We start from the raw sequence: 27,616 nt of genomic DNA, 5'->3' as shown, positions 1-27,616 counted from the left end.
ATATAAAATGTTTGTATATGCACCAGTCATTATTTAGGTCAATTCCTAAATTACTGATCATAACAATTCATTATTATAACTTCATTCATCGTCAGAGTCATCATTTATGTGAATATGTAGTGTATAAAAGAAATGAAAGTAAAAAAAAAATAAATAAATTTAAAAAAAAAGTAAAAGCATTCATTTTTACTGAGCCGAATGAATAAGACGTATGCATAGGCCACTAATGTAAGTACAGAAAGAATGACAATTATTTTCTTAAATAACAATAAAAGTGATACAAAAACTTGTAGGCTACTCTGATGAAAGAATAGATAAAGTATCAATGGATTATGTTAACAGCTCAGAAGCCAATTAGTATTTATTTTGTTTACATTTTTTTCTTTGAAATAAAAAAATAATACAATGTGGTTTAAATAAATGAATAAATAATCTGTATGGTACAAACAAAAACAATTTTTTTCTTTTATTGCTGTTTGGTCAGTTCTATTTGCCAAAGCGGCATATGTGTCTTTTTTGCACCCTGTCTGAAAGTAGCATAATCAACACTACAACAAGGTAAATAACAAAATAATACAACTCTCAGTTTAAGTCAAAAGGATAAATAATAGCAAGAACTATAACACTTATGTATAAGCATTTAATTTATTAATAGCTCTTATTTTAAATACCACTTTGAACAAAGTAAAAAACTCTTTCATAGTCAACAGATGCACAAAATAAAAATTGGTCACAATGTTAAAAAGGAGAATCACGATCGTGTTTTCTTTCTTTGTTATATCTCAACAACCTTCACATTTTTAATGTTTTTTTCTTTTGCCAGAATGGCTTAAATTAAAATAAAGGACCATTGTCAGATTTCCATGGCTGCCCAGCTGTTCTGAGACGTCCTTGTCCCCAGAGACAGGGTAATTTGTGATTGACTCTCATCACAGCAACACTGGTGCAAGAGTCCGGTTTACGAATGACTTCGCACCATTCTGGGTAGTCAACGGGCTTGGTCGCACTGTAGGGAGAAAGAAAGGTAAATTAGAGGAAGACATCAAGTGAAAATGTCCAGAAAAGGTTTATTTGAACTGCATAAGAAAACAAACTCACAGGTCACAACATCCCACTCCAAAAGGCTCCATGCAGACACACTGGTAGCAATCACTGGTTATCCAGCTCTCTCCAATGCCATACACCTGACCCGTGTATTCACAGCTTGCTGATGAGGACAAGACAGAGAACCGTTTACTTAAACAGAACAGTAAAAAATTATGTGCAAAGAATTTTACTTGAATGAATGACAAATACACTGCCAGTCAATAATCATTTTCAGATTTGAAAGTAAAGCTTCTCAAAACATTTTTAGTTGATTATGTGGTATAGTATGGCAGTAAAAATTTATTTTTTGAAGTTGAGTGTATCACTAAACACTAAAAACACAACATGTAATACTATATTAAAACGTATGCTTTCTAATTGATGCATTTATTAGCAAAAATGTTATTAAAACCTACCTTTAGTGTTGAAGAAGCATTCACCACTGTTATACACAGAGAAGCAAGGCAGACTGACTCCCAGGAGCAACAGTGAAGCCAAAAGTACTTCTCTTGTGTTGGCCATTTCTGGGGAAAAGCTTTGCAAAGGTTAATGAGAAGAAGAAAGAAAAAAACCCACTGAAAGCACAATAATCCAATCAAAGGTACAAACCTGGGTCAATTTTTCAGCACTCCTGATTAAATCTCTCTTCAGACCTTACAGTGTAGGGAGTCGGTTCTTCTCTTCTGTTTGCTCTTCGTTGCAGTCACCGTCGTGATGCCTTCATGTTCCCTTCTCTAATTCTATTATTTTCTTTTTAAGTCTCCACACCTCCTCCTTGGTGCCCCAGATGAACCGATGCACTTTCTCCCTTTGGTCTCAGATATTTATACTGCACCGCTACAGACTCATCAACCCGCACTCATGTATTACCTCCTTCTATCTGCACACAAACACAGACGCATGAACACACAGGCATTATGTTCGTCATTGCTTCTCCCCTCCTGAGCATACAGTGTGCAGGCTTTCAGATAACGTTTGTCTCAATGGATCCCATTTGACCCCATCTGTTGCAGCCCTGTTCACATCGTCCGTGAGATAGCCAGCCTATAGCTGATTGTTTAAGCTAAAAAGCTGCATTTATGTGTGCAGGAAGGTAAACAACAACCTTTGACCTCCCGCTCAAAGTAAAATTTAGAAAAAGGCAAGTGTCCCTGATTGTTCAAATGCATCTTTGTAAAAGTAAGGATATTATTTTTTTCTTAACTACTTAAAGGAAGATTTTATTCAGTTGGTTTGGTTAATAAATACTTAATTAGCAAATGTGAGTCTCAACATGGTTTCATCTGACGACGTAGCTCTATAAATAATCCTGTGCGTCAGTGTGAGGTTTGTTTTAAGAAAAAGCAACACAATGACCTATGAGGGTTTCTTTGTTGAGTTTAAAGTTATTTTTGGCTTTCTAACATTGGTTAAAAAAAATGGTGATGGTTGTGTGATGGTCAGGATCTTTTCTGCAGCAGGATGACTCACTGTAATTGGTGGAGCCTTCATTTCTGCCCTGTTTGAAAATGAAGAATATTTGTTTGTGAAAACTCAGGTCACTTGTGCAGTGATGCAGAAGAACAATGATCCAAAGAACACCATCATATCCATGCATAAGTATCCACAAAACAAAATGAACCTTCAGGAGTGACCAAGTAAAAGTCTGAATTTAAATCTTATTTCTGTGACATGAACTTAAACAGTCTGTTTTTCATTGGTCACAACTCAGTTTGAGTCTTTCTCTTAGAATTTTTCTCTTAGAGTTTTCCTGCATGAATCCAATAATTTTCTTTGAATAACACAAAAAACCTAATTAATTGTTCATCTACAGCTCTGGAAAATAATTAAGAGACCACTTTAAAATAATCAGTTTCTCTGACTTTACTTCTTATAGGTATATGTTTGAGTAAAAGGAACATTGTGGTTTTATTCTATGAACTACTGACAACATATCTCTGAAATTCCTAGTAAAAAATTCGTATTTATTTGCAGAAAATGAAAAATGGTCAAAATAACAAAAGATGCAGTTCTTTCAGACCTCAAATAATACAAAGCAAACAAGTGCATATTAATTTAGAAACAACAATACTAATGTTTTAACTCAGGAAGAGGTCAGAAATCAATATTTGCTGGAATAACGAGGAGGTTTTTAATGGGGTTCAATGGAGTGGTCTGTTATTTTTTTCCAAAGCTGTATATGAGTGGGTGCTGTGATGCACCGGCTACGTCCAACATGTACTGCACTTCTTGTGTTTTTGTATGTAGAATCTGTTTTATATGACTGTGTCATTTCTGTACACATTGCTATGAAACTGAAACACAGTGGTGCAGTGGTGGTTCCTGGAAAAACACCTTCTTTCTTTCTTCCCTCTTCCTTATCCCACCCATGCCACCTAAAGACACATTCTGCCAAAAATAAAGAAAAACAACTAAAACTTAAAATCACAAAGAGTTTTTCATCATATAAGTTATTGGGGAACTATAAATATTTATTGTAATGTTGTGAATTAGAAAAAAAATAATTTTTAGAGGAGCACCTTTTATTTTGTACTTTTCTAGTTATTCTCAGTCTACTGCGGGTATTGTGCCAAAAACTAACCAACAAACAAAAAGCAAAAAACTGCTGGCCATTGATTGCACATGTGTGCCACCAACTCATCTCTTTTTTTAATAGGAATTACTAGTGCCCAGTTTCATTATTCTATGTCAAATTGTAAATTGTTATTGTAAGGAGCTGGATACCTGTCCATTGTGTATATGCCCCTTAAAACCTTACACAGATGGATGGATGGACGGACAGATGGATGGTCGGAAGGATGGATGGATGCATTCATCCATCCATGAATGGGTGGATGGACGGACTAATGGATGGATGGATGAATGAAGGAAACGTCTTTATATTTGACTTTATATATTTTTCACTGACCACAATTTGCAACAAAATATCATCATGTAATAGAAAACCTTTATTTAAATAAATGCATTTAAAACATACAGTAAAGGTGGGGGTTAATGAAAATAAAACAACAAACATGCATGGCATCACGAAGCAAATGTAATGTCTGATGATTTTAGATCAGAGGGAGCGATGACTGATCATATGACTGATCATATTGAAACACTGTTGTCAGCCTGGTGTGATGCAGAAAGGCTTTACTTAGTTTTCTGCCCCTTTTTAATTGGATGCACCTAAATAAAATCTGATTCACCCAACATTTATTGGGGATAGCAGCAAATACCATGTTGCCATAGATCTTTTCTAAAAACATTGCAGTTGAACGTCTCATTTAGTTAAAAATCACATTATTCCTCATATTAGCTCCTACAGGTTCAATAGGATGAAATTAATAGTTCCCTTAAAAATGGTCTCTTACATAATAAAATGCCCTTTGGGAAAAAAAAAATCTGAATTCGTTGGTAGTTGTTCTGTTTCAGCCAAAAGCCAAAAAGCATATTATCATTATATAAGAGCAGCTGATGAAATGTTAAAATTAGTAACTGAAGCATGCAGTTATCTTTTTAATTGAAGCGATACATCACGAGTCACGCATGCGAAGACATTAACAAATCATTCGCCCTGCTTCTGTTTAAGTCTTGCAGAGAATAAATGCAGAATTCATAAAACAAACACACACACAAAAAATTGTTTTTAGAAGAATAATTATGGGACCTAACAGTGAGTTTCCTGTCAATCACATGGGCTAAAAGGCCTGATTCTTGCCTGCTGTAGTAAGACAAAGATCATTATCTGGATATCTTGTTTATTCTTTATCTCAAGAACCAGGATCCCAGCTACAGCAGCTATTTGCTTATGGAGGAGGATCTTCCTGTATACTTAGAAGATACAGTGCACACTTACAAACTAAATGTGAGTTTTGGAGGGTGTGTGTTTAAAGACAAGAACAGTGAAGCTTGAAAATTATTATCTCTTTGTTTTCCATTCCAACCGTTGTTTGAAACATTAATAATTTACACAGACTTGGTCAGAGTAGGTCATGAATTTATTTCTAAAGCTTTGCTCTCATGATGTTACAAACCACTGATGTAAAGTGTAGCATCTTTTTACCTGAGCAGCCTCTCTGCAGAAGATCAGAGGTCAGTGCCAGACTCTGTAGGAATATGTCTGATATTTAGTTGATACGATGAAGCACAAGAACAACCGAATATCAAACATATCACACAGCCTCTGGCTAATTAGTGGCGGGGTCCAGCAGACTGGTAAAACCTGTTGGGAACAAAAAAAAAAAGAAACTCTATCATGAAAACAATTCAGCAATCCCCCCTAAAAGATATCACCGACTGCCGGGCAAAAAGACGTGAACAACCAGTTCTGTAGGAAATGACACAGGATCAGCCTTCAGGGCTCTGGGCCTCCAACGCTGGGAGTCAGAGACCCTGCTGACATTTCAGATTATGGTGCGTTTGCTTCAGGGAGTGCAGGGTCGAATATCTCTCCTGGATCATGTAGAAACACAAAATGATGATACTCACCAGCTTCGTTTATCCAAAGATGTTACTACTGTCTCTTTTGCTTAAATTCAACGGCTAAACAGAAACATTTCAGTGAGTTATAAAAAAATTTATTTGATGGTTTGATTAAAAAAGTAAAAAAGAAAAAAGAAAAAGAAACGCCTCTCACTGATTTTGGAGTTTAAATGATTTACATTGGAAGGGCAGCTTATATTTATACCCGTTGTTTGAGTTTAGGGGGTTGGACCCAATAATCACTCTTTTGGGAACATAGAAACTCACACTGATGTAATTAGACATGTATTGATCAGCTGCTCTGGCCTGCAGCCTTTCCTCCACGCATTAGCCTGATCAATACATGTGATCTTCATCCAACTGTGAACACGCTCATGCAGTACACACACATACACACACGCCAGCACACTCATGAACGCATATGCAGAGTCAAATAACTTTCAGTTTTTGCCTGTAGGGAGGACAAATGTCAAGCAGGATGGTCACTTGATTATGTCCTTTGTTATAGAGATAAAACACTAAATGTAGGAACAAATTAGACACATCCAGTTCAACCAACTCCCTTCAGAAGTCAACTAAATAAGTAGTAAATAAAATCCACCTGTATGTAATTATAAATACAGCCCTTCTGTGAAGGCCTTAGAGGTTTGTTAGATAACATTAGTGAACAAATCTTCATGAATACAGCAGACAGGTCAGGGTGAGGATACAACAAACATGTGGAAGACAGGGCTGTGGTTCGATGAGACCAACTTTTCTTAAACAAACCGTCCTGAGAGCGGAACATGGTGGTGGCAGCTTAATAACAGGAAGTCCTGGAACAAAAACAACTAATAAAACCAGTTGAGACTGGGGTGGATGACTAACAGCAGGATAGTAACCCTGAGCATAGAGCTACATTGAATGTAGCTTCAAAGTAGATTCATGTGTCGAATGGCCCAGTCAAAGTACAGACCCAAATGCAATCTAGACTTTTAGCAGCATCTAAAAGTGTATGCTCTCTACCTGATCTGATCAGGCTTGAGCCATTTTACAAAGAAGAATTGCCTAAAATGTAAATTTCTAGAAGTGCAAAGGCACAATAGATCCATCATTTATTGTTATTTCAATATCACTGCTCCCAATATGCAGGATTCTCCAGGAGTGCAATGAGTGTTAGCTAATTATTTTAGCACCAGGCATACAGGCTCTCTGCACCCTATTATATTTGGTGATCTTTCTTTTTGAGCAAATATAAAATTTTTGAGAAGGCATTTCGAAAATGTAACATCAGAAGAAAGAACCTTTTAAATAAAACTTAGTGTTTGACATGAAAATTATGAATTTTTATTTTTTTTTAGTGGTCAGACTCATTATCTGCAGTCTGTGTTTGCTATGAACCTAAAGGAAGATGAGAGTAACATTTAATAATGTTTTGTTTTGAGTTTTACTTGTCAAGTGGTGGTGGTGATCGGTGGTGAGGAAAATGCAGCAGGCTCAGGATATGATGAGAAATGGTGTTTTAATAAAGTAAATCCAGAAATAAACACAGTCCAAAACAGTCCCAAGCCGGGCAGCACGGCCGAGCTGAAGCCAGGGCTCGACGCCGGTAGCAACCGGTAAACGAGGGACAAAAAACAGACTGGGCACACAGGAGCAGAACGACAAATGCCAAGGGCGGCAAGTAACGACAAGGACCCAACGAAGTCGCAGAGACACAGGTGACATTAAATACACAGGAGGTAATAAGGGAACGAGACACACCTGGGAACAATCAAAGGGAAGACAGGACAACATGGAAACTCAGAAGACACGGAAACTCAAAATAAATACATAGAAAAACACAGATCCTGACATTACTGTTATCACAACATTCACAAATATCATATGCTTTCCTAACATTGTGCAGCTGTATTACCTGAGAGCAAATTTTCAGTACTTTGTGTTTGTCTATCTCCTGAGACCCAGAAAAAAAAAAGTTTTTGAATTTTTTTTTTTTTTCACTACATGACTCTTTGGAGTGAAAAAACATCACTACAATTGAAAAAGTTTCAAAACATGTTTTTATTTATTTATTACAGTATGTCCTTTGGAGAGGACATCGGGACTCTCTTGTGGCAAATATGAACACATTTTGAGGCCCAGGATGTCCTCTCTAAGGACTAACAGGATTTAACACAGTGGCATGTATGGTTTCAGAGTTATGAACAAAAAAACCTATGTCCTCCACAGAGCACAAAAATGTATTGCTGGGTCTCAGGAGATATGTAATCATATTATAAACAATATTTTTAGATTTTTAGACTTGTAAAGTCAAAAGCATTTAGAAAATAGTACGAAATATGAACATAAGGACTATATTTTATTTGTGTTCAAGAGAGATCTTTGACTTGTACTCTGTTTTTAATGACTGTATTCAAAAGTTTCATAATGCATCAAAATTCAATTGTTTTAAATTATGTGTTAGATGTTGTTTTACATGCATTGTGCCACTTAAGCACAATTTACAACGTTTGGGATTTGCAACGGAATCAGGATAAACTCAAAGGTTGCACCGTCCTCCGTTTTCAGGCTCTCGGACGTTGGGCTAATAGTGATTGTAGGCAGGCATATGGTTGGACTCTCACGTGTGAAATCAACATCATCTGCCAGATGCCTACCAATAACAACACAGTACTTTCACCTCTACATACACTGTAGGTCATAACTGTGTTTGCAGTTAATAATTGATGCAATTCAAAAGCGATCGCCTTTGTAAACAATTAAGATGTCTTGTAGTAATGAATTCATGGATTCTTCATCATTAATACAGAAACAATCTATGTTCTCCGTTTTAAAATTTACAGCTAATGTAGCAGAACGAGTTTTGCATTTTTGTATGTCAAAGAAAAATCTAATTTCTCATTCATGGACAACCCAGATATCGGTCAGGCTACTGTTTCAGTCCCGCTCTATCACCTCTGCATCCTCTCCTGCTATGACCTTGACAGCCTATTGGGGCGTGATGATAGCTCCCCGATCCCTGATCGCCTGTTGTGAGCCTGGGGGTGACAATTAGGCAATCCTCCATCTGCAACAGATGAAGGACAGTGTGAGAAATAATGGACAGTGTAGAAATCAACAAAATATTGCATATCATTTAAATGACAAATACAGTGTCAGGCAAAAGCATCCACACACATTTTTGTCAACTTCAGAGTGCAAATTTTAGTGAATTTAACTGGAACTTTGCAGGAGAGATCAACATAAAGCAGTGAATGATACTGAAGTGTAACAAAAGTAATACATGGTTTTCAAAGCAGAGATCACATTTTACACAGGGACTGTTTCATATGAAGGCGATGGCTTAGAGATTTGAAATAGATGAAAACCAAACATTTGAAAAACACTATATCCTTGTTCGTTCATTTCACAATGATTCACCTTGAGTTTGTTTATCAAAAGAAAAAGGAGTATGAATGCTTTTGTAAGACGCTCTTTCATTTATTTCAAGTTTAATATTTCACATTAACATTTGGGAAATCTCTTTTAAAGACTTCAGAGGAAAATAAATGCAGACATATCCCATGTTTTATTATGGAGTGATTTATTATGAACAAACAGCAAAAAGAGAATGTTTTATTAATTTATTCAAAACTAACATCTAAATTGAGATAACCGTACTTTAAGATTAACCTGTACCCAAATCAACCTGCATTTAGTTGGACTTTCAACAGATAACAAAGGGCTCATCAGGAGTGATAAACATTTCCAGCTACTCTATCCCTCTGTTTCTCTCTCTGCTCTCTCTTTCTATCTCTCTCTGTCTCTCTTTGTCTCTTTTTGTGTGTTACACGCTCAACAGCACACAGGCCTGAGGCAGAGTCAAAGAGGAAGACAGATGCAGGCAAGGTTAACAGTGATTATTCAATACCTATCTCTATGTTTTGAAAATTGAAGTCAAAGGAGTTATCTAACAGAGAGAGGAATGAAAATCTGAAGCCATGGCTAAATGATGGAAACTATAGGAGCTAAAGGCCAACAGAGAAAGCACAACATAAACCGGAATAGCATATCCAAGCAAATGGTGACTCTGCAATGAATCAATAGAGTGCTGAAAACCGTGCACTGACATTCTGCCTTGTTCTTATTTCACTGTCAGTAATTTGTTTCTGTGCCTGTCCTCTGAATTTACATAAAGTCAAATATCTGCCAACTACTAAAACAAATCAGCTCTTATGTGCATTTCTGTGCGTCTCTGTGCTCTATATGACATGCAGAGTAATATTCTTCCTGCTTTCTGAAGTTGTGTACATGCATTAATCATTACCAGCACAGCAAAGATTCGGGTTTGACAAGTATGTATTTTACAGCCACCCATCTGTTCAACACACCCTGATTGAAGTGTATTGTGCAGTTACTGAATGTTGACGGTGCAGCAACTGTATCATTCATTCGCCAGAGAAAAACACACAAAGGGTCTCATGTTCTTGAATCATTGTGTCGTTTGTCTTTTATTTTGAAACTATTAACCATAACTTTTGCTTGATTTTGGTCAGGTTTACCACTCAGATCATGCTTATGCGATTTGCGGTATCTAGATATCTCTTTTGTAAGTTCAAAGTTCATTTGAAGTGTAATAAGTCTTTCGAAGTCTTGAGATGCCTCGCCCAAACAGGAATGCGTGGATAAGCTTGAAGGACAGCATCTTTCCCTGAACATGTCAGTCAACGACTGAACTACCCCATCAGATAATGTAGAAGACATTCCAGAAACATCCAAAGTTTCATCTTAAGCAACTTACTGAACCAGTTTACACGTAGAGACAGACACTAGCTGTTAGCCTAGCTGGTTTAGTGACTTTAAACTTGTCAATACTTAAACCTGCTAGCTTTCACATATTCCTCTGTTTCTACCTATTGCGAATTGCTTGTTATGTATGATGTCAGTTTAAAAGAATAAAGTTTTTTTTTTATTTAATTATGTCATCATGTTATGCTAAGAAAAACATTGCCAGCCTTGCTATGTTGAGCAAGCATTCTCCTTTCAAAAATGGCTAATAATTACTTTATTTTCACTTTATCTATTCAGTTTATTTCAAGGAAATTTTACTTTAATCCTTTTAAGACAAAGTTTATGGGCTGATAATTACATAATTGAACATACACTTTCTTAATGGACTGTTGTAACTGTTAATTAAATCCACAGCGGTATGCTAACATCATAAACTAGCAATCATATTAAAGTTTACTGAGATTTCTTTTCAAACGAGTCCTGTGAACAAAATGTTCTGATTATTCCACTGGTTATATATAATGCTTATTCAATGGGAACTTAGTTCTTCCAAAATTGTTTTACTTTTTTGTTTCTCACCTTGCAAAGACATTGCTAGCCTATCAGATTAGTTCATAAGGCCACAATAGCTTATAAATAAATTGTGCATTTTTGTAAAATAAATGTTTCAGACTAATTAAAGTTGTACTACACTTTAATAGCATGTACATAACGTATCATGTCCATTCAGTAAATATAAAGTAATTTTAAAGTGTATCATTTCATCATTCCATGCTAACTAACACCAATCTAACTAGGACTAGGTGGTGCAACTCAAAAAGAACTGAGATGTTTAAAAGCATGTTTTATAAACTCCTTGGGGGAATTGTGAAAGCAGTTGATTGTGTTGTATTTTATTTTTTTTATTTATCAGTGTAAACAAAGAGACACTAGATTTTCACATATGTTTTTTTTAAAAACGCTTGAAAACTATGCACCATTTTTCTCCATCTTCACAATTTTTAACTACATTGTATTGGCTCATGAAAAAAATCCCAACAAAATACATTTACATCCTTAAGTTAGGTCACAAAATGTAAAAAAAAAAAAAAAAAAGTTTAAGGTGGCGTGACTAATCTAGCTGGGCTCTTTAAGTCCAAGCATTTACTAACGTGTTCCAGATAAAATAAATAAATAAACCTGAAAATCCCAATCCCTCTAGTAATTTCTTTTCAGTTGTGCAATCCAAGTTTATTTTATCCATATAGCAGAATTTTTTGGGAAAGTGCTTCACATCCGTTCATCCATTACCCGCTGGTATCTTTGGCGGGGTTCACCCTGGACAGGTCGCCAGTTCATCACAGAGCTTCCCGTTAACAACACAAATTTAAAAAAAACTATCATATTAAAGCTGCTCAGGATTAATTTACAACAAACCCAACAAATTTCACAAAACAAAACCTGTGCAAAACAAACCCTGCACCATGACATGCTTTAACCTTTCATTTAGTTATGAAAACAGGATCTTGACAATTCTAATGAACAGTCATAAAGTCCTACCTCTGCTACATGTAACATTTAATGTCTTGAGGCAATCACAATTCAGATGACACGTGGTGGGAAACTGAGACATACGGCAAATTAGGACATAGTATGTCGAGTTACTGGTCGCAGAGTTGGTCTTTATCTCAGAACAAAAGCTAATTTTTAAGTTTACAAAGTTTGTTTTGACTTAATGATTTAGGTGGGAGAGAACATAACACCATTAATCTATTTATTTTTAATTAGGTTGATGTGGCTGATTTAATTCACTGTTTAAGTCTACGGACTATTGCACTGACCATTTTCAAGCTGCAGCTTGAAAATTAGAGGTCAGTTTGCAGAAATGTCAAGTGACTGAAAACCAAATCTACATGTATCCCTTTTTCTTGGATATGCTTCATGTCACCAGCAACATCGTATCCCAGCCAAAATAAAAGCCAGAATAGTTGTGTACTTGTGAACATATCTGCTGAGCTTGAGATGTAGAGGAAAAAATGGTTGTTGTGCACATTTGTATTTCAAGGCATCTGTCTTTATGTCCACTTATTTGGCAGGGTTCAACTATTGTTTGGGAACCGCTTCCTTTTTCTCCTCTTGCTTGGGGGGCTCTTCTTTCTTCTCCTCTTGTTTGGGAGGCTCTTCTTTTTTCTCCTCTTGTTTGGGAGGCTCTTCTTTTTTCTCTTCTTGTTTGGGAGGCTCTTTTTTCTCTTCTTGTTTCGGGGGTTCTTCCTTTTTCTCTTCCTGTTTCGGGGGTTCTACCTTTTTCTCTTCTTGTTTCGGGGGTTCTACCTTTTTCTCTTCTTGTTTCGGGGGCTCTTTTTTCTCCTCTTGTTTGGGAGGCTCTTTTTTCTCTTCTTGTTTCGGGGGTTCTTTTTTCTCTTCTTGTTTGGGAGGCTCTGCCTTTGGCTCTTCTTTAATGCCGCACATAGTCCTTGAAGGAAAAATTTTAAAAAAGTAAAAGTTAGAAAATGTGATCGGTAGACTTATTCTGCAAATTCAACTGAAATACAGGTATAACATTACTTTATTTGGTCTGGGTACTCTTTCAAGAAGTTGCACACTGGACTTTTTTCTGTCAGCTGCTTTTTCAGTCGATCTAGTTCTGCGTTCCACTCTGTCTTCTCCTTCTCAGTTTGGGCTGTGGACGTTATAAAAATTAAATGTTTCAGTATACCACTTGTAAAAAAAAAAAAAGAAAAAACAGAGTTAGGGGGTTACGCATACACCATTTCCAACATTTAGTAAAATGAAGCATTAATTACCTTTGAGGTTGCCCAATTTTGTTTCCTCTGCTGCCTGCTGATCTGTACCAGATTTCTGCCAATGAACAAGAAAATGTAAGCATATTGCTTGTAGTTTATTATTCATTTCCATTTCCAAACCACAGTTTTGCTTCTGGCAACAGGGGCTGCCTTAAGTTGGAAAATAAGACAAAATGTGACTTCAGAACTTGCAGAAAGAATACAAACCACTATAGCTAACATAGAGCAACAGGCAAACGTTTAGTCCTGCTACAGTTTGGTAGCAGGACTAAACGTCCTGCTACTGACCTGCTGTGATGTCACTCACGCAAGCAGAAGTCAAGCTTGATTTTCTGGTTTGTGCTGATCGAAGAATAAGCAAGACACTGACATTCCTTTACACAAAAAAACGTGTTCTCAAGGCTTTTGTTGGAGCAAAAATAATCTTTAAGAGTTAATCCAATAAGAAAATGACTCATAAGGCTACCGGTTTAACACAGAGGTTTGAGTTTTCCAGACATATTTTTAAATGTTAAAAAATAAACATGATTGCCTTCATTGTCCTACTATTATGTTGAATATGCCCATTTTCAAACCAGCCTGTTCAGTCTGACATCACATTAGACAGGTAACATATTTGGCTCTTGGGGGTGGGGAGGAATAGATCTGATCATGTGTAGACATGCATGTCTACACATATGTCTGTTGTTAGACATATGTCTAAAAATATTGAAAAGACTGTATAGAAGAATATGACTCTTAACAGATAACTACAAATTTGTGTCAATAGTAATACGTATATCAGATTGCCAATAGTCTCTTCAGATCTGTGTTTTAAATGGACTGGTCAGAAGTACATTGTATTAAATGATTGCGCTGATTTTATTTAACCAACTATAATCACCTGGGAACTCTCGCAGCCGGTTAAATCTCCAGCCGCCTTCTCTGCTTTGGTCTTTACAACCTTCACTTCTTCCTCCATGGCCTTCTGCTCGCCCTGAACCTTTTCCAGCTGGTGCTGCATCTCGATCTTCTCCTTCTGGTACTCCTGGAGGACATCGCTGGTCACCCGCAGCTTGATGTCCTGGAACCGGCTCAGCTTCTCGTCCTTCTCGTGGTCCCTTTTGCGCATCTTTAGTAATCCCACCAAAAGAACAGACGTCAGCAACGCCAGAGGGAGCACGAGTTGCACCTTCATCCTGCGCAAGAATAGAACACTTTCTTGTTTTGTGTCCTTAAGTTTCTTAGGGTCAAGGGGGTCAAGAGCTCTTCCTACAGGTGTCCGGGTTCTTCACTCTCCATGCGCCATCCGAGAGCTCCTCAACCTGAATGTGAAAGTTCCGCGTCCTATGGTTACACCTCCTCTCTGCATGGCAAATTGAAGCCAATCCACAACTCACCTGCGGTTGACTCACCCGAGCTTTCTTTGCTCACCTGTTCGGATCGGAGCTGTAAGCAGGAAGAAACGCCCCGTTCCCGCATCGCCGCTAAAGCAGGAACAGGTTGCTGCACCTGTACCTGCGATGTCCTGGTAACACGTCAGACCTGCCATCTTTTGTCTCGCCACTTAAAGGGAGAGTTAAGAATTTTCCGACCTGTTGAAAATGTTGAAAGTCGGAAATGTTGAAAGTTTGCACGGAGTTATCATCTTACCTACACTTGTTGAAGCCCTCTACATTTCTATTTACTGCAAATAAAGTTCAATTGGACCTGAGTACAGCTAAGGTCAAAGTGTACTTCTACTGTCTAACGCAACTCTAATCTAAAACAAAAAGCAGGTGATATTTTAAAAATCTATAAACCATTACATTTTTGGTGGTTATTTACAAATAAGTCAAAAAATTGAAATTAGAGGCTTTACGATCCACCGTCCAGAGAAACATGCTGAACAGCATATGTAAAATGCTATCAGAGTAACTATATGTGTATATAATCGATATTCAAACTGTGCCTTTTTGTTGTGACAAAATTAAAATATGAAAAATGAGGAAGAAGATGTACACAATCCATGGACATATGTATGCTGTTGTGAAGCAGTCAAAAAAAAAGTTGATTAAGCAGTATTTTTGCATATGTGCAGGTGAAAATATTCTCAAAAATAAACTCAACATTCATTTAGCAGTTATTTAAAAAACAAAAAAGAACAACTATTATTGTTGTTGATACACATTTGTGAAGTATACAACATTTCACAAAAGGGAATGATCTGAGCTCCAACAGCCTGATCATCTGCCGCCTTTCAACCTCTGCAGGACTGCTGGCAGCACTCATGCATCTATTTTCAAAAGACAAACTGGTGCGGAGCAAAGTAACATATCTTCAGTCCCATAAAAAGATATAGGCTGGCATATTTTTCAGAAATGTGATTGGTGTACTTGCTTTGGTGAGATATTGTATAGTGTAAAACGTGTTTTAGTACAACTTTTCCTATAAGAATGCACCTCAGAAATGTATAAATATTGATATATTTCAGCACAACATGCCTTCCTTACTTTTATTTATTTATTTTTTTTGTACATCCTAAACTAGTTTAGCACTCTAAGCAAGAAATAACAAGCAAACATATATTGTACTTTCCCTATATTCCTCCAGGCATATGTATGTTTTTCTAGATTTGTGTGATGCAAAGGCCATGGTCAAGGGTAATGGGGCAGATTACAAGAGGAAACTTTAAAATAAATAAAGCTGCATTTACTTAACACATTGGCAATTTCTTACACCACTTTACTTTTGTGCCAAAAGTGTATCTGGCCAGAAATACTTTACTTGTTCCTTTCCCAGGAAGATCTTTGAATGCCACACCTTGAATAAACAACTTAGTTTTTTGTTTTTTTTTATGATGGAGCTGTTTTAAGATGAAGAACTCCACTTTGGTCTTTGAAGTAGTTGCCTCAGTCTAACCAGCTAACCTGGATTTGTGAGGCTAAGCCAGTAATTTACTGGTGGTAAGATGTTCCCTATTTAATACCTTAACAGAAAGTCACTTAAAAAAAACCCTGAACTATCTCTTTAAGAAATCTAATCGATTTGCCCTTTCATATTTTATATAAAATCACCTTAAAGTTTTCTGAACTTTTAACAAAAGCCACACAAAGATTTAGGTGATTTTCTTGCAAATGAACACGTTTAATTATTAATTAAATTATAATTATGTAGCTATAAGGATTTTTAAAAATTCCAACATCAACTATTTTTTGGAAAAAACGAAAATTCAAAGGCTATTTAAATATATGCGTTTTTCTTTTTCTTTTCATTTTTTTAAAAGCCTTCTTTAGTGCCAGGGCAAAAAAAAAAAAATAAAATTGTCACCAGGAAGCAGGTGTGTCGACACGCCCAGCTTGCTCGGCAGGTAGAGCCGGTGTTACAACAACGTTGGTGTTCCTGATTTCGGGGAGAGAGCTGGTCACATTCTTCCAGGGATGAACAAGTGACCGCCGGCAGGTTTTTACCACAGCAGACGGCCCCAATCAAAGTCTACCATCGATCGAGTGAGAACAAGAACAGCAACAACAACAACAACAAAAAAAGATGAAGCTGGTGGTTTTTTTTGTCGCCGTCAGCGTGGCGGTTATGGTAGCGATGATTTTCCAGACTCTGCGTCAGGAGCTGAGTCTGCGTAACCTGAGGGCCCGCATGGTGGAGAGCTCTGCAGAGGTCAAGAGGAGGGAAGACTCCATCATGGACATGAAAAGTAAAATCCAGGAGCTCAAAACCACAGTGGATAACGCCAACCTGAAGCTGGAGGACCTGAAGAAGGAGAAGACAGAGAAGGAGAAGGCGCTACAGGAGTCTGAGAAAAGTCTGGAGACCTGCAATGCGGGGAAGGCAAGGCACAAATACTCATAAAGTTTTCAATGTTTCAGGTCCAAGCAGAGGCGGTTGCAGCATGATTTGTACCCTGGGCAAGCCCCCCCTTTTAATCTAGATTTAGGACATATAACAACAAGTTTCTTGAATCTCAATCTGATTAAAAGAATCTCTCAATCAAACCTTAAAATGTTTACTTTCAGCATAAAAGGTTTCTTTTACTTCTTATAAAGTGCAGAATACATGAGAATGCTCAATCATCATGGAGAGGCATCAAGGCAACTGGACAGCCAATTTGATTGAAATATGTTTAAAAAAAATAAAAATATTAAATACACAACAACTGAGACAGATGGAAAGGGGATTCAAACTGGCAGCTCCTCAGTTACAGGATGAACTCCTACCACTGTTGCCACTGTTGTCTCTATAATATATATTGTTTTGCACATGGCCTTTTTCTTTTCCACTCCTAACAAGTGCATTTGTATTCAACACTTTAGGGAAACGCTGAAAAGAAGAAGACAGAGTTGGGGGAATCCATAAAAAAACTTCAAAGTAAGTCCAGACAGAAGAATATCGTCATTGAACTCTATAAATATGTATGTAAATAAGGGAATTATGTTTCCTGCTGCAGTCTTATGAAACTTTATTAGCTCTCTCTTCAAACTTCTTATTTTGTAACATGGTATTATGCACTGAACTCTAGTGGCGATGATTTAGCAATCATTTAGACCTGTTTCTAGGCATCAAATGTAGAAATTCTCCAATTTATTTATTTATTTTTTCAGCTGATCATGAAGCAGCTAAGAATAAGGCTCAAGAGGAGATTGGGAAATTGAAACAACAGATCTTGGACAGAGAAAAAACTATTTGTGCCCATGCAGATATGACTAAGGAAGAAGCACGGTAAGATGAGCTGCTGGTCATGGTGACATCAAAGTCTTATTATATCAAGTCCTGATTTCTGATTTTCTCTTTTTGTTTTTGTAGGAAACTGTGTGGAAAGTCCGCTTCACAACAATAAAATCAAATCTGAGTAATCTTGATTGAACTTTTCCACATGAGAGCACACCTAAAAAGAACCATCTATAAGTTTTGTTGGCATCTTTTTTTTTGTTTATCTTCTTATTTTTATATATATTGTGGTCATGCACATTTAGCTGACTTATGGGAAAAAGGAAATAGTTTTTCACATTTTTATTTAAATAATGTGTTGTTTTTGAAATGATTGTTTTGGTTGAATATTGTTTGGCTTCTTGAATCTTTAAAATATCTTGAAACATATTTGCGTATTGTGGAATTCATTATTTACACTGCTAGCCTCAGAGAATTTTATTATCTGAAACATTACCATAGGCACAACAGTAAAATAGTTAAATAATGTGGCGACCCTTCAGCTGAATGGCTTAGTCCTTTGACTCCCTCTAGTGGAGAATTTAGTTTTTTTTCATAGTGTTAATAATGGCAAAACCTTTTGTAATACTTTGGTTGTGCTTAGTAAATATTAATTATAGAAAAATGTTTTAAAATTAGAAAAAACAATCTGATACATGAGGGGTTCAAAACAATGAAAACTTTGCACCATTTATTTTCTGGTTATGAGTTAGTTATTAAAGCTGGTCATTTTCAAACTTGTCTGCCAAAAACTGTGTGGTTTTTGAACATGTAGGTTCATTCAGTGTTTAGTATTTATTTTCTATGCAGTTTTGCTTAATCTCTTTTTATTTTTGCCCACTTAGTATTTTTTTTTTTACAAACTTCCTTAACCATGTTGCCTCTGCAGTCAGACGTATAACATTTTATTTTTTATTTTTATCAGAATTTCAGAGACAACTTCTAAAAAATAACATGACTCGCAAAAACTTTCACAACTTTTTAAAAGAGAGAAGACAGTCATTTTAATTTTGAGAAAAATATGTTCTATTGATATATGTGTACTTTGGAATACATTAAAGAAATAATTTAATTTTTTGGGATTTTGGAACAAAGTTGTACACAAAATATATTTAAACATCTATCTATACTGTCAATATTGACTTCATTGTCAATTTGTCTATATACCACAGTCAGTATCTATAACAACTTTTTGAAGTAAATGATTCAACAATTAATTTTCCTCTCGAATTAATCAAATATTTTTTAATTTGAATCGAATATAATTTCATTTTCAGTATTCTATCTTGTAAGTTGAAATCTACAGTACATGCCAGTGACTAAAAATGGAAATTTATTGGGTTTAAATTGTTTTTTTACTTCAAGTTAAACGGGCACATTTACGATGACTAACTCATTAATACTCAATATCCTTTTGTCTATGAAATAGACATCTAGTCTATACATAATTACATTGGTCAACTAAGTTACTTAGTCCTGCGTCCCTCATTTATATCACATTGTGAAATTGTAAATACGTGTGACAGAGACTGGGCTTCATGGAACTTGCCACGTCTCCAACACATTTAGGAAACTACAGTTTTTTTTTCCGTCTTAGTCAAGAAAGTGAGCAAACGGCGTTAAATCTAACACACCCGTTTGGCGGTTTATAAAACAGAACAATGGTTGCTATGACAAAGTAGGTGTTACAGGAAGCTCTGTTAATACTTCAACCAATCCTGATGCAAATGTCAAAGCACGTGACACTCACGTCACTGTTACGGGTGCCGGAAGTTGACAGACTGCGCGAATCATCGTGACACATGAAAGTCACCGGTAAAACTATAACACTGTTAGTTATCCGATCTAGTAGGCTTTAAAAAATATATCACAGTGTTTAACGAAGGCGTTTTTTCAGGTTTTTATTGAAGTGGCGGTATTTTAGTCACGATGTTAGCTATGACAAAGCGTTTTAAAGCCGTTTAGAAGCAAACTCGGAGCTCGTTAGAGCAACCTTACAGTTACACTGGTATCTCATTGAATACAAAACATAGCTTTTATTATTTTTTTTCTTAGATTTTTCTTCAGATTAGAAATGGCACGAAGTGTAGGTCGAATATTCAGCGGATTTCGGTGCTTCGGTTCTCTCCCATTCGGGAATCTACTACTGAAAACACAATGTTCCGGTGTTTTATTCAGGACCACCTCAGAGCGGACCTTGGTGGTAGGTACCACAACAAGCTGGTTAATTGTGCTGAATGACGCTGTGAACCTCATGCTATTCTCACTGGATGCTGGGCCTCCTGTTTAGTGACTGCACTATCCTCATATGAATGACAGACAACCAAACAATTACTCAGGGACTCTGTCACAGGATGAGGACAATAATGTGTTTTTAAACGAGATGGATATTTTTAAAAATATGAATAAGTAAATGTGCTTCGGTGATGACCTAAGCTAGTTTAAAGCTACTTTTTTTTTATCTTACTTTGCAAAAATATTCACATTTATTACGTTACAACCACAATGTATTTTATTGGGATATAAATTTTGAACCAGAAGGAAGACTTTACATGGTTTTGATCAGGCCATGGATTCTGACCAGCTTGCTTGTTTCTGCTGTAAAAATACTATACACCATGAGACTGCCACCACCACATTCCACGGTGGCAATAGTTCTCTCTCATGTTAATTAGAGTAGTAGTTTTCTGTCACAACTAGCATTTTGCAGGTTGTTAAAGAGAAAATTCTGCATTGGTCTCTGATCAGAGCTCTTCCTATAACCTCTTTCCTGTGTTGTGACTTGTGGCAAACTACAAGCAGACCTCCTCTGGGTTTAGACACTGGCTTTCTTCTCGCCACTTTTTTGTATAGGACAGATTCGTAAAGTGTGTTACTAATAGTTGTCCTGTCAACAGATTCTTCACAGCTGTGAATCTCTTCAGAGATACTGTGTGTATTTTGGCTGCTTGTTTTGACTAACCTAGATTTACACTTAATGAAGCTTTCTAAAAAAAAAAAAAACAAACAAACTGTATTTTGTTTTAATGTTCAGCATGTGCTCCCAAAAATCTTTCCCCGAAAACCTCGAGACTTCAGCCTGCCCAACTCGTCATGGGGGAAAGAGATGATGGAGCTCTACAACCATTACAACAGGCTGAGTAAGGAGGCGACAGAAGGGCAAGAGGACCATGGAGAGGAGTGGACAAGACTGCCAAGCTACAATCGAACTCTAAAGTATGCAACAGGTACAGGTTCAAACTGGGGGCTTTGTTTTGAGACATCTAAGCTAGAACTACCATCCATCCATCCATTTTCTTACACCCTTGTCCCTAGTGGGGTCGGGAGGTGCTGGTGCCTATCTCCAGCTAACGTTCCGGGTGAGAGGCAGGGTCACCCTGGACAGTCTGTCGCAGGGCAACACAGGGACAGACACACTCACACCTAGGGAGAATTTAGAGACCAATTAACCTGACAGTCATGTTTGTTTGGACTGTGAGAGGAAGCCGGAGGAAGCTAGAACTTGTTTGAAGAAAAACAAAATGCAACAGAAACCCTGGCTTAAGTTTGCAGCTTTGTGAATTTTACAAATACATTTGCACCTTCTTTATATTTAAATGTGAATTATGATTTAAAGCTGGGATTCTCATTTTCAGATCATGCACTCAAACTAGTTGGTATTTTTTATTATAAATGTTTTGGTCTTCAAACAAACTTGCATATAAAAACAGAATTTAAATCCTCAGAGTGTTTTGGATTGTTTAATTTGCCATCCATGACCACTGGTTCTCTTAAAAACTCTTCAAAAGGGGAAAGACAAGAGAACATGCTGTTCAAGTACTCAGATGTGTGTTTTTGTGACTTTGTTGATGTCAGAAAGTCAAGAATATGGCTACTCCCATAGACTTCACTGTATTTACAGTAAGAGCAACTACTGTATCAGCACAATAGTTATTGGGGCTGTGGTTTATGAAGGATCATTGACAATACAGTGCCTCAAAATATGTGTATAAAGTAATGAAATGAATTCAAATTTTGTTGTAGTAACATATTCTCTCACTGTGACATTGTTTCTAAAAATACTTTAAATTTTAATATATTCGGTTTTTGAAGAAAGTCTAATAGGAAATTCAAAGTCAATTCAGTTCCGTTTGAAAATACTTGATTAATCCCAGAGGGACAATAACTGTTGTTGTAACTGAGATTGTACATCCAGATCTCCCGTAGCAGTCTTAATAAACACAGTCAGTCATGGCCTTTGCTCCACCATCTCCAGTGGTTCCACCAGAACAGAACCAGCCTTCTTCATCAGGTTGTTGAGCCTTTTTAAGTGCCTAGTTTTGATGCTGCTGCCCCAACAGATGATGGCAGAAGAGATTACACTCTCCACAACAGACTTATAGAAGATTTGCATCATCTTGCTGCCTACCTCGAAGGATCTTAGCTTCATCAAGAAGTACAGCCTGCTCTAGTCTGTCCCTTCTTGTAGTTTGTCTCGCTGTTTCATTTCCAGTCTAGTCTGTTGTCCATGTGAACTCCGAGGTATTTATGCTCCTCCTCCACCTCCACTTCTTCCCCCATCATGTCTCCTGTTTTTCTTGAAATCTGTTATCAGCTCTTTTGTTTAGTTCACATTCAAGATAAGATGATTGTCTCCACATTATGACATAAAGTGGTATACAATTTCTATTTTAGCAAAAGTCAACAGTCTCACCTTTTGGCACCTGTTTCAATTCTTATAAAAATGAATTTAACAGGCATGTTCTCAGTTGAGCAGAATCTTTTACTTGATAATCAAGGACTTTCTGCTTCCTTGGAGGTAGCATTCTTCAAAACAGGTCAGACAGCAGCACAGGCCATTCAGGTTAGGCAAATCTGTGTTGAACTGTATCGGCAAGGACATCTAAACTTGTCTATATTTACAGTCAGAGGGATAATTTAAAAGTTCAAGATAGCTGGAACTGGCAGATGAGGGCCAACTGGTTTATCTTATCATCATGCAAAGTGCAGAAGGTGGTAAGGAAGGTTAAACAAAGACAAATCCAAAGCTCACTGTAGCAAACATTGGCGTCACCATGTTTCTATGAGAGCCATTTTGGTGTTTTGCAAAAATTTTCAAATTAAAAGTAGTTGAAATAATTTGTTTGTAATTCCTCATTCTGGTCTTCATACACTAGTTGTGAAGCACATATATTTCAAACTAATCACTCGAGGTTAGCTGCTGATCAATCTGTGTACTTGTGTTGTGTCTCGTCAGGGGGAGCGTATCTCAGCAAGATAATCCAGTCAAAAGCTCGCCTTTTCACCCGGAACATCAGGGACCCTGGAGCAGCGTTTGAGTACGTTTTATTTTTCAGACAAGACAAGCTCAAGTGTGTGTGCATCTTCCAAGCTGGACACCTTTTGGAAGGGCCGCCAGGGTGAGCTAACGTTTACTCCTGACCATGTTTTTGTCTGAAGGTCGATATTTGTTTTTCATTTTTGTCTGTAAATATTTGTCATATTCTTTTGCATACTTGCTTTATTTAAAGGAAATGCTCAATTTGCTTTTTGCCTCTAATAGTTTTTTGTCTCAAACTTTTTAAACAAAGTATTTCTCTAATAAAACACAATTAAACCAATCTCTTTATAGGAAGGTGTTAAAGCTTCATTTGCCATAACACTTGTAGTTAAACCATGCAATAAATGTTTGAGAAACATCATGTGTGCTTCCAGACATGTCCACGGGGGGGCAATAGCCACCATGATTGACACCGTCACAGGAACGCATGCCTCTCTGCTTTCCGCACCGGTTATGACCGCCAACCTTAACGTCAATTACCGCAGGTAAAAAAAAGATGAGTGGATGAATGGATGGATGGATAGATAGATCGATCGATCTGAAGTTATTTCAAAATCAGGTGAACTTATATACGTGGAGAGCAGAGGATAATTTTTTTTGCCTAAAATTGTTGTTTTGTCTGTAGTCCCATCCCACTTGGAAGTACTGTGCTGATTGAATCCATTCTGGACAAAGAGGATGGCAGAAAAATGTATATTTCATGTAGAGTGACCAGCACAGACGGCTCCAAACTCCACACAGAGGCAACAGGTAACTGTCCTCAGTGTCACTTCCATTTCTGTCATGCTGCCCTCTGCATTGTCACCCTTCTTCTACTTCTTTTTCTCCATGCAGCACTATTTTTGTCAATCAGTGTCAGCAACCTGCTGAGAAGGTGAAGCAGCATGCCAGGCTGGCATAACAGAGGCCAGAACAAGCCAGTGTGTTTGACTTTGTGAAAAATTGGTTTGGATTACGGACATATTTTCTAGACCGTCTTGAAGAAACCTCACTAAATATAATCTTGTAGTACATGCTAATATGTCACTACTAACAGACTGAACTTGAATGCCTTTGCATAATGGTATTAACACAAAAACACCACATATCAAAATGTTAAGGTGTTATTGACTGTATTTTGAGTTACCCAGGGGCCTTACAGTTCAACGCTTCCCCTGAGATATTTTGTATATTTTTTTCTCCAAGATCAAAGTCTCTTGTGTGGATATTATTTTTCATTGAAGAAAGAAAAAAATATCGATGTAAATAAAAACTCTTAAGTTATGTGGTTTTGCTCTTTTTAAAGCCCAAATATTTATTCTGTGATGTGCTTGAATCTGGGATAGGAAGTGCTTGTCATTTTTTGGTGATTCTGCTCAAGTATTTGTCACAAAGAACTCTAAACCGCTTTATTTAAAAGAGTTTTGGTACTGCCAGTAACAGAAAAAAGTAACAGAAGAGATGAAAGAAGGATGCTTTTGAATTTGGTCGTCTTTCTAATGAGAAAGCGTGAGTTTCATGCTTCTTGTATTACACCTTTTACTCATTTTTTGAGCTTTGATTGTCAGGTGTGGGTTGTTAGCTGTCACCCCGCCATGTGGTGTCTGTGGTCGGTGTAGAATGTGAAATGTAGCTTTTTTCACCAACAGAATATCGTAACTTAGTCATGAAGACACAAGGCCTTCAAAAACAAGTTCATCACGTCGGCCAATGCCGCTCACGCTGGCACTTTGAGCGTGTGTCTGCATTTAGAAATGACTGTGGCGTGTTGCAGCGAGCCATAAAAAGTAACGGCTTCCACATCACAGAGAGACACGCTGCTCTGGCATCCACTGCAGACCACGAAGTTAGAAAAACTGATGATATGCAGCTGCCTTCTTTTCTTTAATGCGATGGGACTTTGAAAGGGGTATGTAATAGCAAAAATGTTCAATATCTGTTTGTTGTTAACAAAAATTGGAAGAAAAAAATTCCCAATTTGCATTATGGGGCTGATGAATGATTTCTAAAAACACAATTATTTTATTAAAAGAGAAATTCTCTTACCAGGATCTACAAGACATTTTTGTGAGTTTTTTTTTCTCATCTGACACAGATTTTATTTAGCCATGTGGTCATATTAAATATTTTTTTCTCCTCTAAATGGCTTTTCTGATGCAACGAGTCAGATTCACATGCAGTCATTATGAGTATAAATGGATTAATTTGGTGATTTTATCAGTGAGTTTCATTAGTATTCTTTCCATCTGAGGATGAACAACAAGCATGATGCTACTCAGGTTCAAAATCAAACATTCAAGCTCAAATGCATGTTGATGAAGCCACATATTTATATATTCTGGACAGAATGGCACATAAACCAGACAAAATGTCCCCTGTTTTAATTCTGTTAGGGTTACCAAGATTATTTCTGCAAGCCAGATCAATAGCAGAACAGTTTATTACTACATTCACAAGACTGCTGTAAAATTGTAAGCCTCGGATTCACTGGTGTTAAATAGAGGCCCACATCAAATACAATACTACCTTATGTGACATATAAAAACCATAAGAAATCAGCCAGGATATCTGGAACAGAACTGTGGATCTTTACCACTTCAGCTGGCATAAACGAAGCTTTTGTCTACTGTCCACAAAAGTTATGGTTCTTTCCAGAAACTTAACATTAGTCTATCTCCAAAACAAGATGTCACTCCACATATCCAACCAAAACCTGGGTGTATGCAAATATCTGAGGCTAAATGTATGAGGGACTTGGCTTGATGGGTGATTTTTATATATTTGGCATGTAATACTGACTACCTGCTAATAGAATCACAAAAATTTTGAGAGCTGCTCTACACTGATGTTAGATTTTACGTTAGCAAATAATGGTCATAACTGTATCAGCCTCTACACTCTATTTAACGTCAGTTCTTCCACATGTTGGTCTCCTGTGTGGTTTCTGTGTATGTATGTTCATCGCAGCACAGGCCTGGTGAGTCTTCTGAGGGCCCCTCACATCTCTAACCTCGCTGAAGCATGCATGCAAATGGAAATGCTACCTAGTTTGTAAAGTCTTTCTATTGCATGAAAGTGCGGGACAAATAAACACAAGCTTCTCTTTTTTCCCCTCTCTCTCCAGTCTCATGTGGTCAAGTTGGGTTTAAAGGAAGCGGGTGAGGGGCGGCTGTTTTCCACTTTCAGTTAAACCACCTGCAGCTTGCTCTGTCCACTGCAGCGCTTCAGGCCCATCAGTCCTTTAATGTGGGGGAACACCATTTCACAATCCCTCGGCATTGGCAGCATTTACTGCAATCAAGCTGGCTTTCAGCAGAGCTATTACTGATCTGAAGAGAAGATGCAAGCTTTGTTTTACCGGGTGCTGTTGATAAAAGGTAGCAGATATTTGGAAATTATACTGTTTTATTAACAAGTTTTATTTTTTTTAAAAACAGACAGGAAATGATTATGCTGAAACCTTTATAAGATTCTGGTAGTTTGCTTTCATTCAGTGAAATGACTAAATGAAGCAAAAACTGAAGTCAATGTCAAAAGTGCAAGAAATATTGTTGAACATTTTGGGTGAAAGACTGATGGCCCAAGTTAAATCAGGCAAACTCTTTATTATTAAACACTACATGTGTATTAATTGTAAATTTTACTTAAACAATTTCACTTAGGCATTAATTGAATTAATATTTATTTAAATCTATTTTTTAACTTACATTGTAAGTGGCAAATAGTAATCATGCATTGTGGGTAAAGTGTTGTATTGTGAGAAACAGGTTATTTTTTATCTAAGCTAAACAACTGAAAGCCTAAAGACAACAGAGACTATAAGATGGATGGATGAAACATATCTTTAAATTTAACTTTACATCATTTTCATTGACCATGCTTTGCGTGAAAATAGAACCAAAAAACATTTATCTGAATAAATGCATTTTTATATTCTCATTTGTCATTTTCCTGCGATCCAGATATATTTTTAAATTCATTTTCATAGTTTTGAAGACTTTGCTCCACTCATTGTCATTCTCCTCTGTTTTGCCTGTTATCACTGTGGCTGAAAGATGTAATTCTTATTTTACAGCATTGAACTAAAATGAACTGAAACTTTAGCTGAGACCTTCAACCCAACAGATTCTCCATTCCTGGTCCTGTAGGAGACAGAAGCATCCATGTTTGACTGCCTCTCTGTTCGCTGTAAAGCACCAACTTCTGCCTCCTTGAGTAAAAGTTGCAATAACACACAGTCACAACATGCCCAGATATTCAGAACCAGCTCAAGCTGGAGCTGCTCTCGGCATTAGTCTGGACCCTGCGTAAGCACTGCGTCTTACAGAAACATTTGATCATGTAAACCGAGAACACATATTGATTATTCATCGTTTTCTTTGTCTTTCTGCTGTTGTAAAAAAAAAAATAGCAGGGATTAGATGCCGTCGATAAAGTGAATCCCTACAGAGGTGTGCACCTCCGGGGTGTACGCCACTTGGTCCCTGCAAAAAACAAACCATAAGAAACGCTTTATCCAAGCATGTTCCACGTTCGCATACAACATGAA

At 37.0% G+C, this 27,616-nt stretch overlaps 4 protein-coding genes across 5 annotated transcripts; 2 read left to right on the top strand and 2 right to left on the bottom strand.

Annotated features, from left to right (window-relative positions):
- Positions 1-416: 416 nt before the first annotated feature.
- On the bottom strand, positions 417-2,505 carry LOC114142139 (prostate-associated microseminoprotein-like). Its single transcript, XM_028013244.1, has 4 exons — positions 1,696-2,505; positions 1,503-1,610; positions 1,099-1,207; positions 417-1,006 (listed from the first exon to the last, which is right to left on the bottom strand). Exons 2-4 carry the CDS (start codon positions 1,606-1,608, stop codon positions 835-837), a joined length of 387 nt encoding a protein of 128 aa, XP_027869045.1. The 5' UTR covers positions 1,609-1,610; positions 1,696-2,505; the 3' UTR covers positions 417-834.
- Positions 2,506-12,387: 9,882 nt separating this feature from the next.
- Positions 12,388-14,533, bottom strand: LOC114142235 (pollen-specific leucine-rich repeat extensin-like protein 1). Its single transcript, XM_028013385.1, has 4 exons — positions 13,972-14,533; positions 13,089-13,143; positions 12,850-12,964; positions 12,388-12,757 (listed from the first exon to the last, which is right to left on the bottom strand). Exons 1-4 carry the CDS (start codon positions 14,263-14,265, stop codon positions 12,388-12,390), a joined length of 834 nt encoding a protein of 277 aa, XP_027869186.1. The 5' UTR covers positions 14,266-14,533.
- A 1,898-nt stretch (positions 14,534-16,431) lies between these two features.
- LOC114142394 (puff II/9-2 protein) lies at positions 16,432-18,509 on the top strand. The gene is made up of 4 exons (XM_028013665.1): positions 16,432-16,892; positions 17,375-17,429; positions 17,663-17,780; positions 17,865-18,509. Exons 1-4 carry the CDS (start codon positions 16,596-16,598, stop codon positions 17,896-17,898), a joined length of 504 nt encoding a protein of 167 aa, XP_027869466.1. The 5' UTR covers positions 16,432-16,595; the 3' UTR covers positions 17,899-18,509.
- Positions 18,510-19,520: 1,011 nt separating this feature from the next.
- Positions 19,521-25,118, top strand: them4 (thioesterase superfamily member 4). 2 transcript variants are annotated; one of them, XM_028013436.1, is made up of 7 exons: positions 19,539-19,583; positions 19,824-19,971; positions 20,803-20,995; positions 23,005-23,167; positions 23,463-23,573; positions 23,714-23,838; positions 23,923-23,966. In XM_028013436.1, exons 2-7 carry the CDS (start codon positions 19,843-19,845, stop codon positions 23,964-23,966), a joined length of 765 nt encoding a protein of 254 aa, XP_027869237.1. In that variant the 5' UTR covers positions 19,539-19,583; positions 19,824-19,842. The 2 variants fall into 2 exon arrangements, with proteins under 2 accessions (XP_027869235.1, XP_027869237.1); XM_028013434.1 differs by having other exon boundaries at positions 19,521-19,971; positions 23,923-25,118.
- The last annotated feature ends 2,498 nt before the right edge of the window (positions 25,119-27,616 follow it).

This window comes from Xiphophorus couchianus, chromosome 3 (genome assembly GCF_001444195.1).
Source record: "Xiphophorus couchianus chromosome 3, X_couchianus-1.0, whole genome shotgun sequence".
NCBI classification, from domain to species: Eukaryota; Metazoa; Chordata; class Actinopteri; order Cyprinodontiformes; family Poeciliidae; genus Xiphophorus; species Xiphophorus couchianus.
The sequence above is the reverse complement of the archived record's forward strand: the minus strand, read 5'-3'. Positions and strand labels throughout refer to the sequence as shown.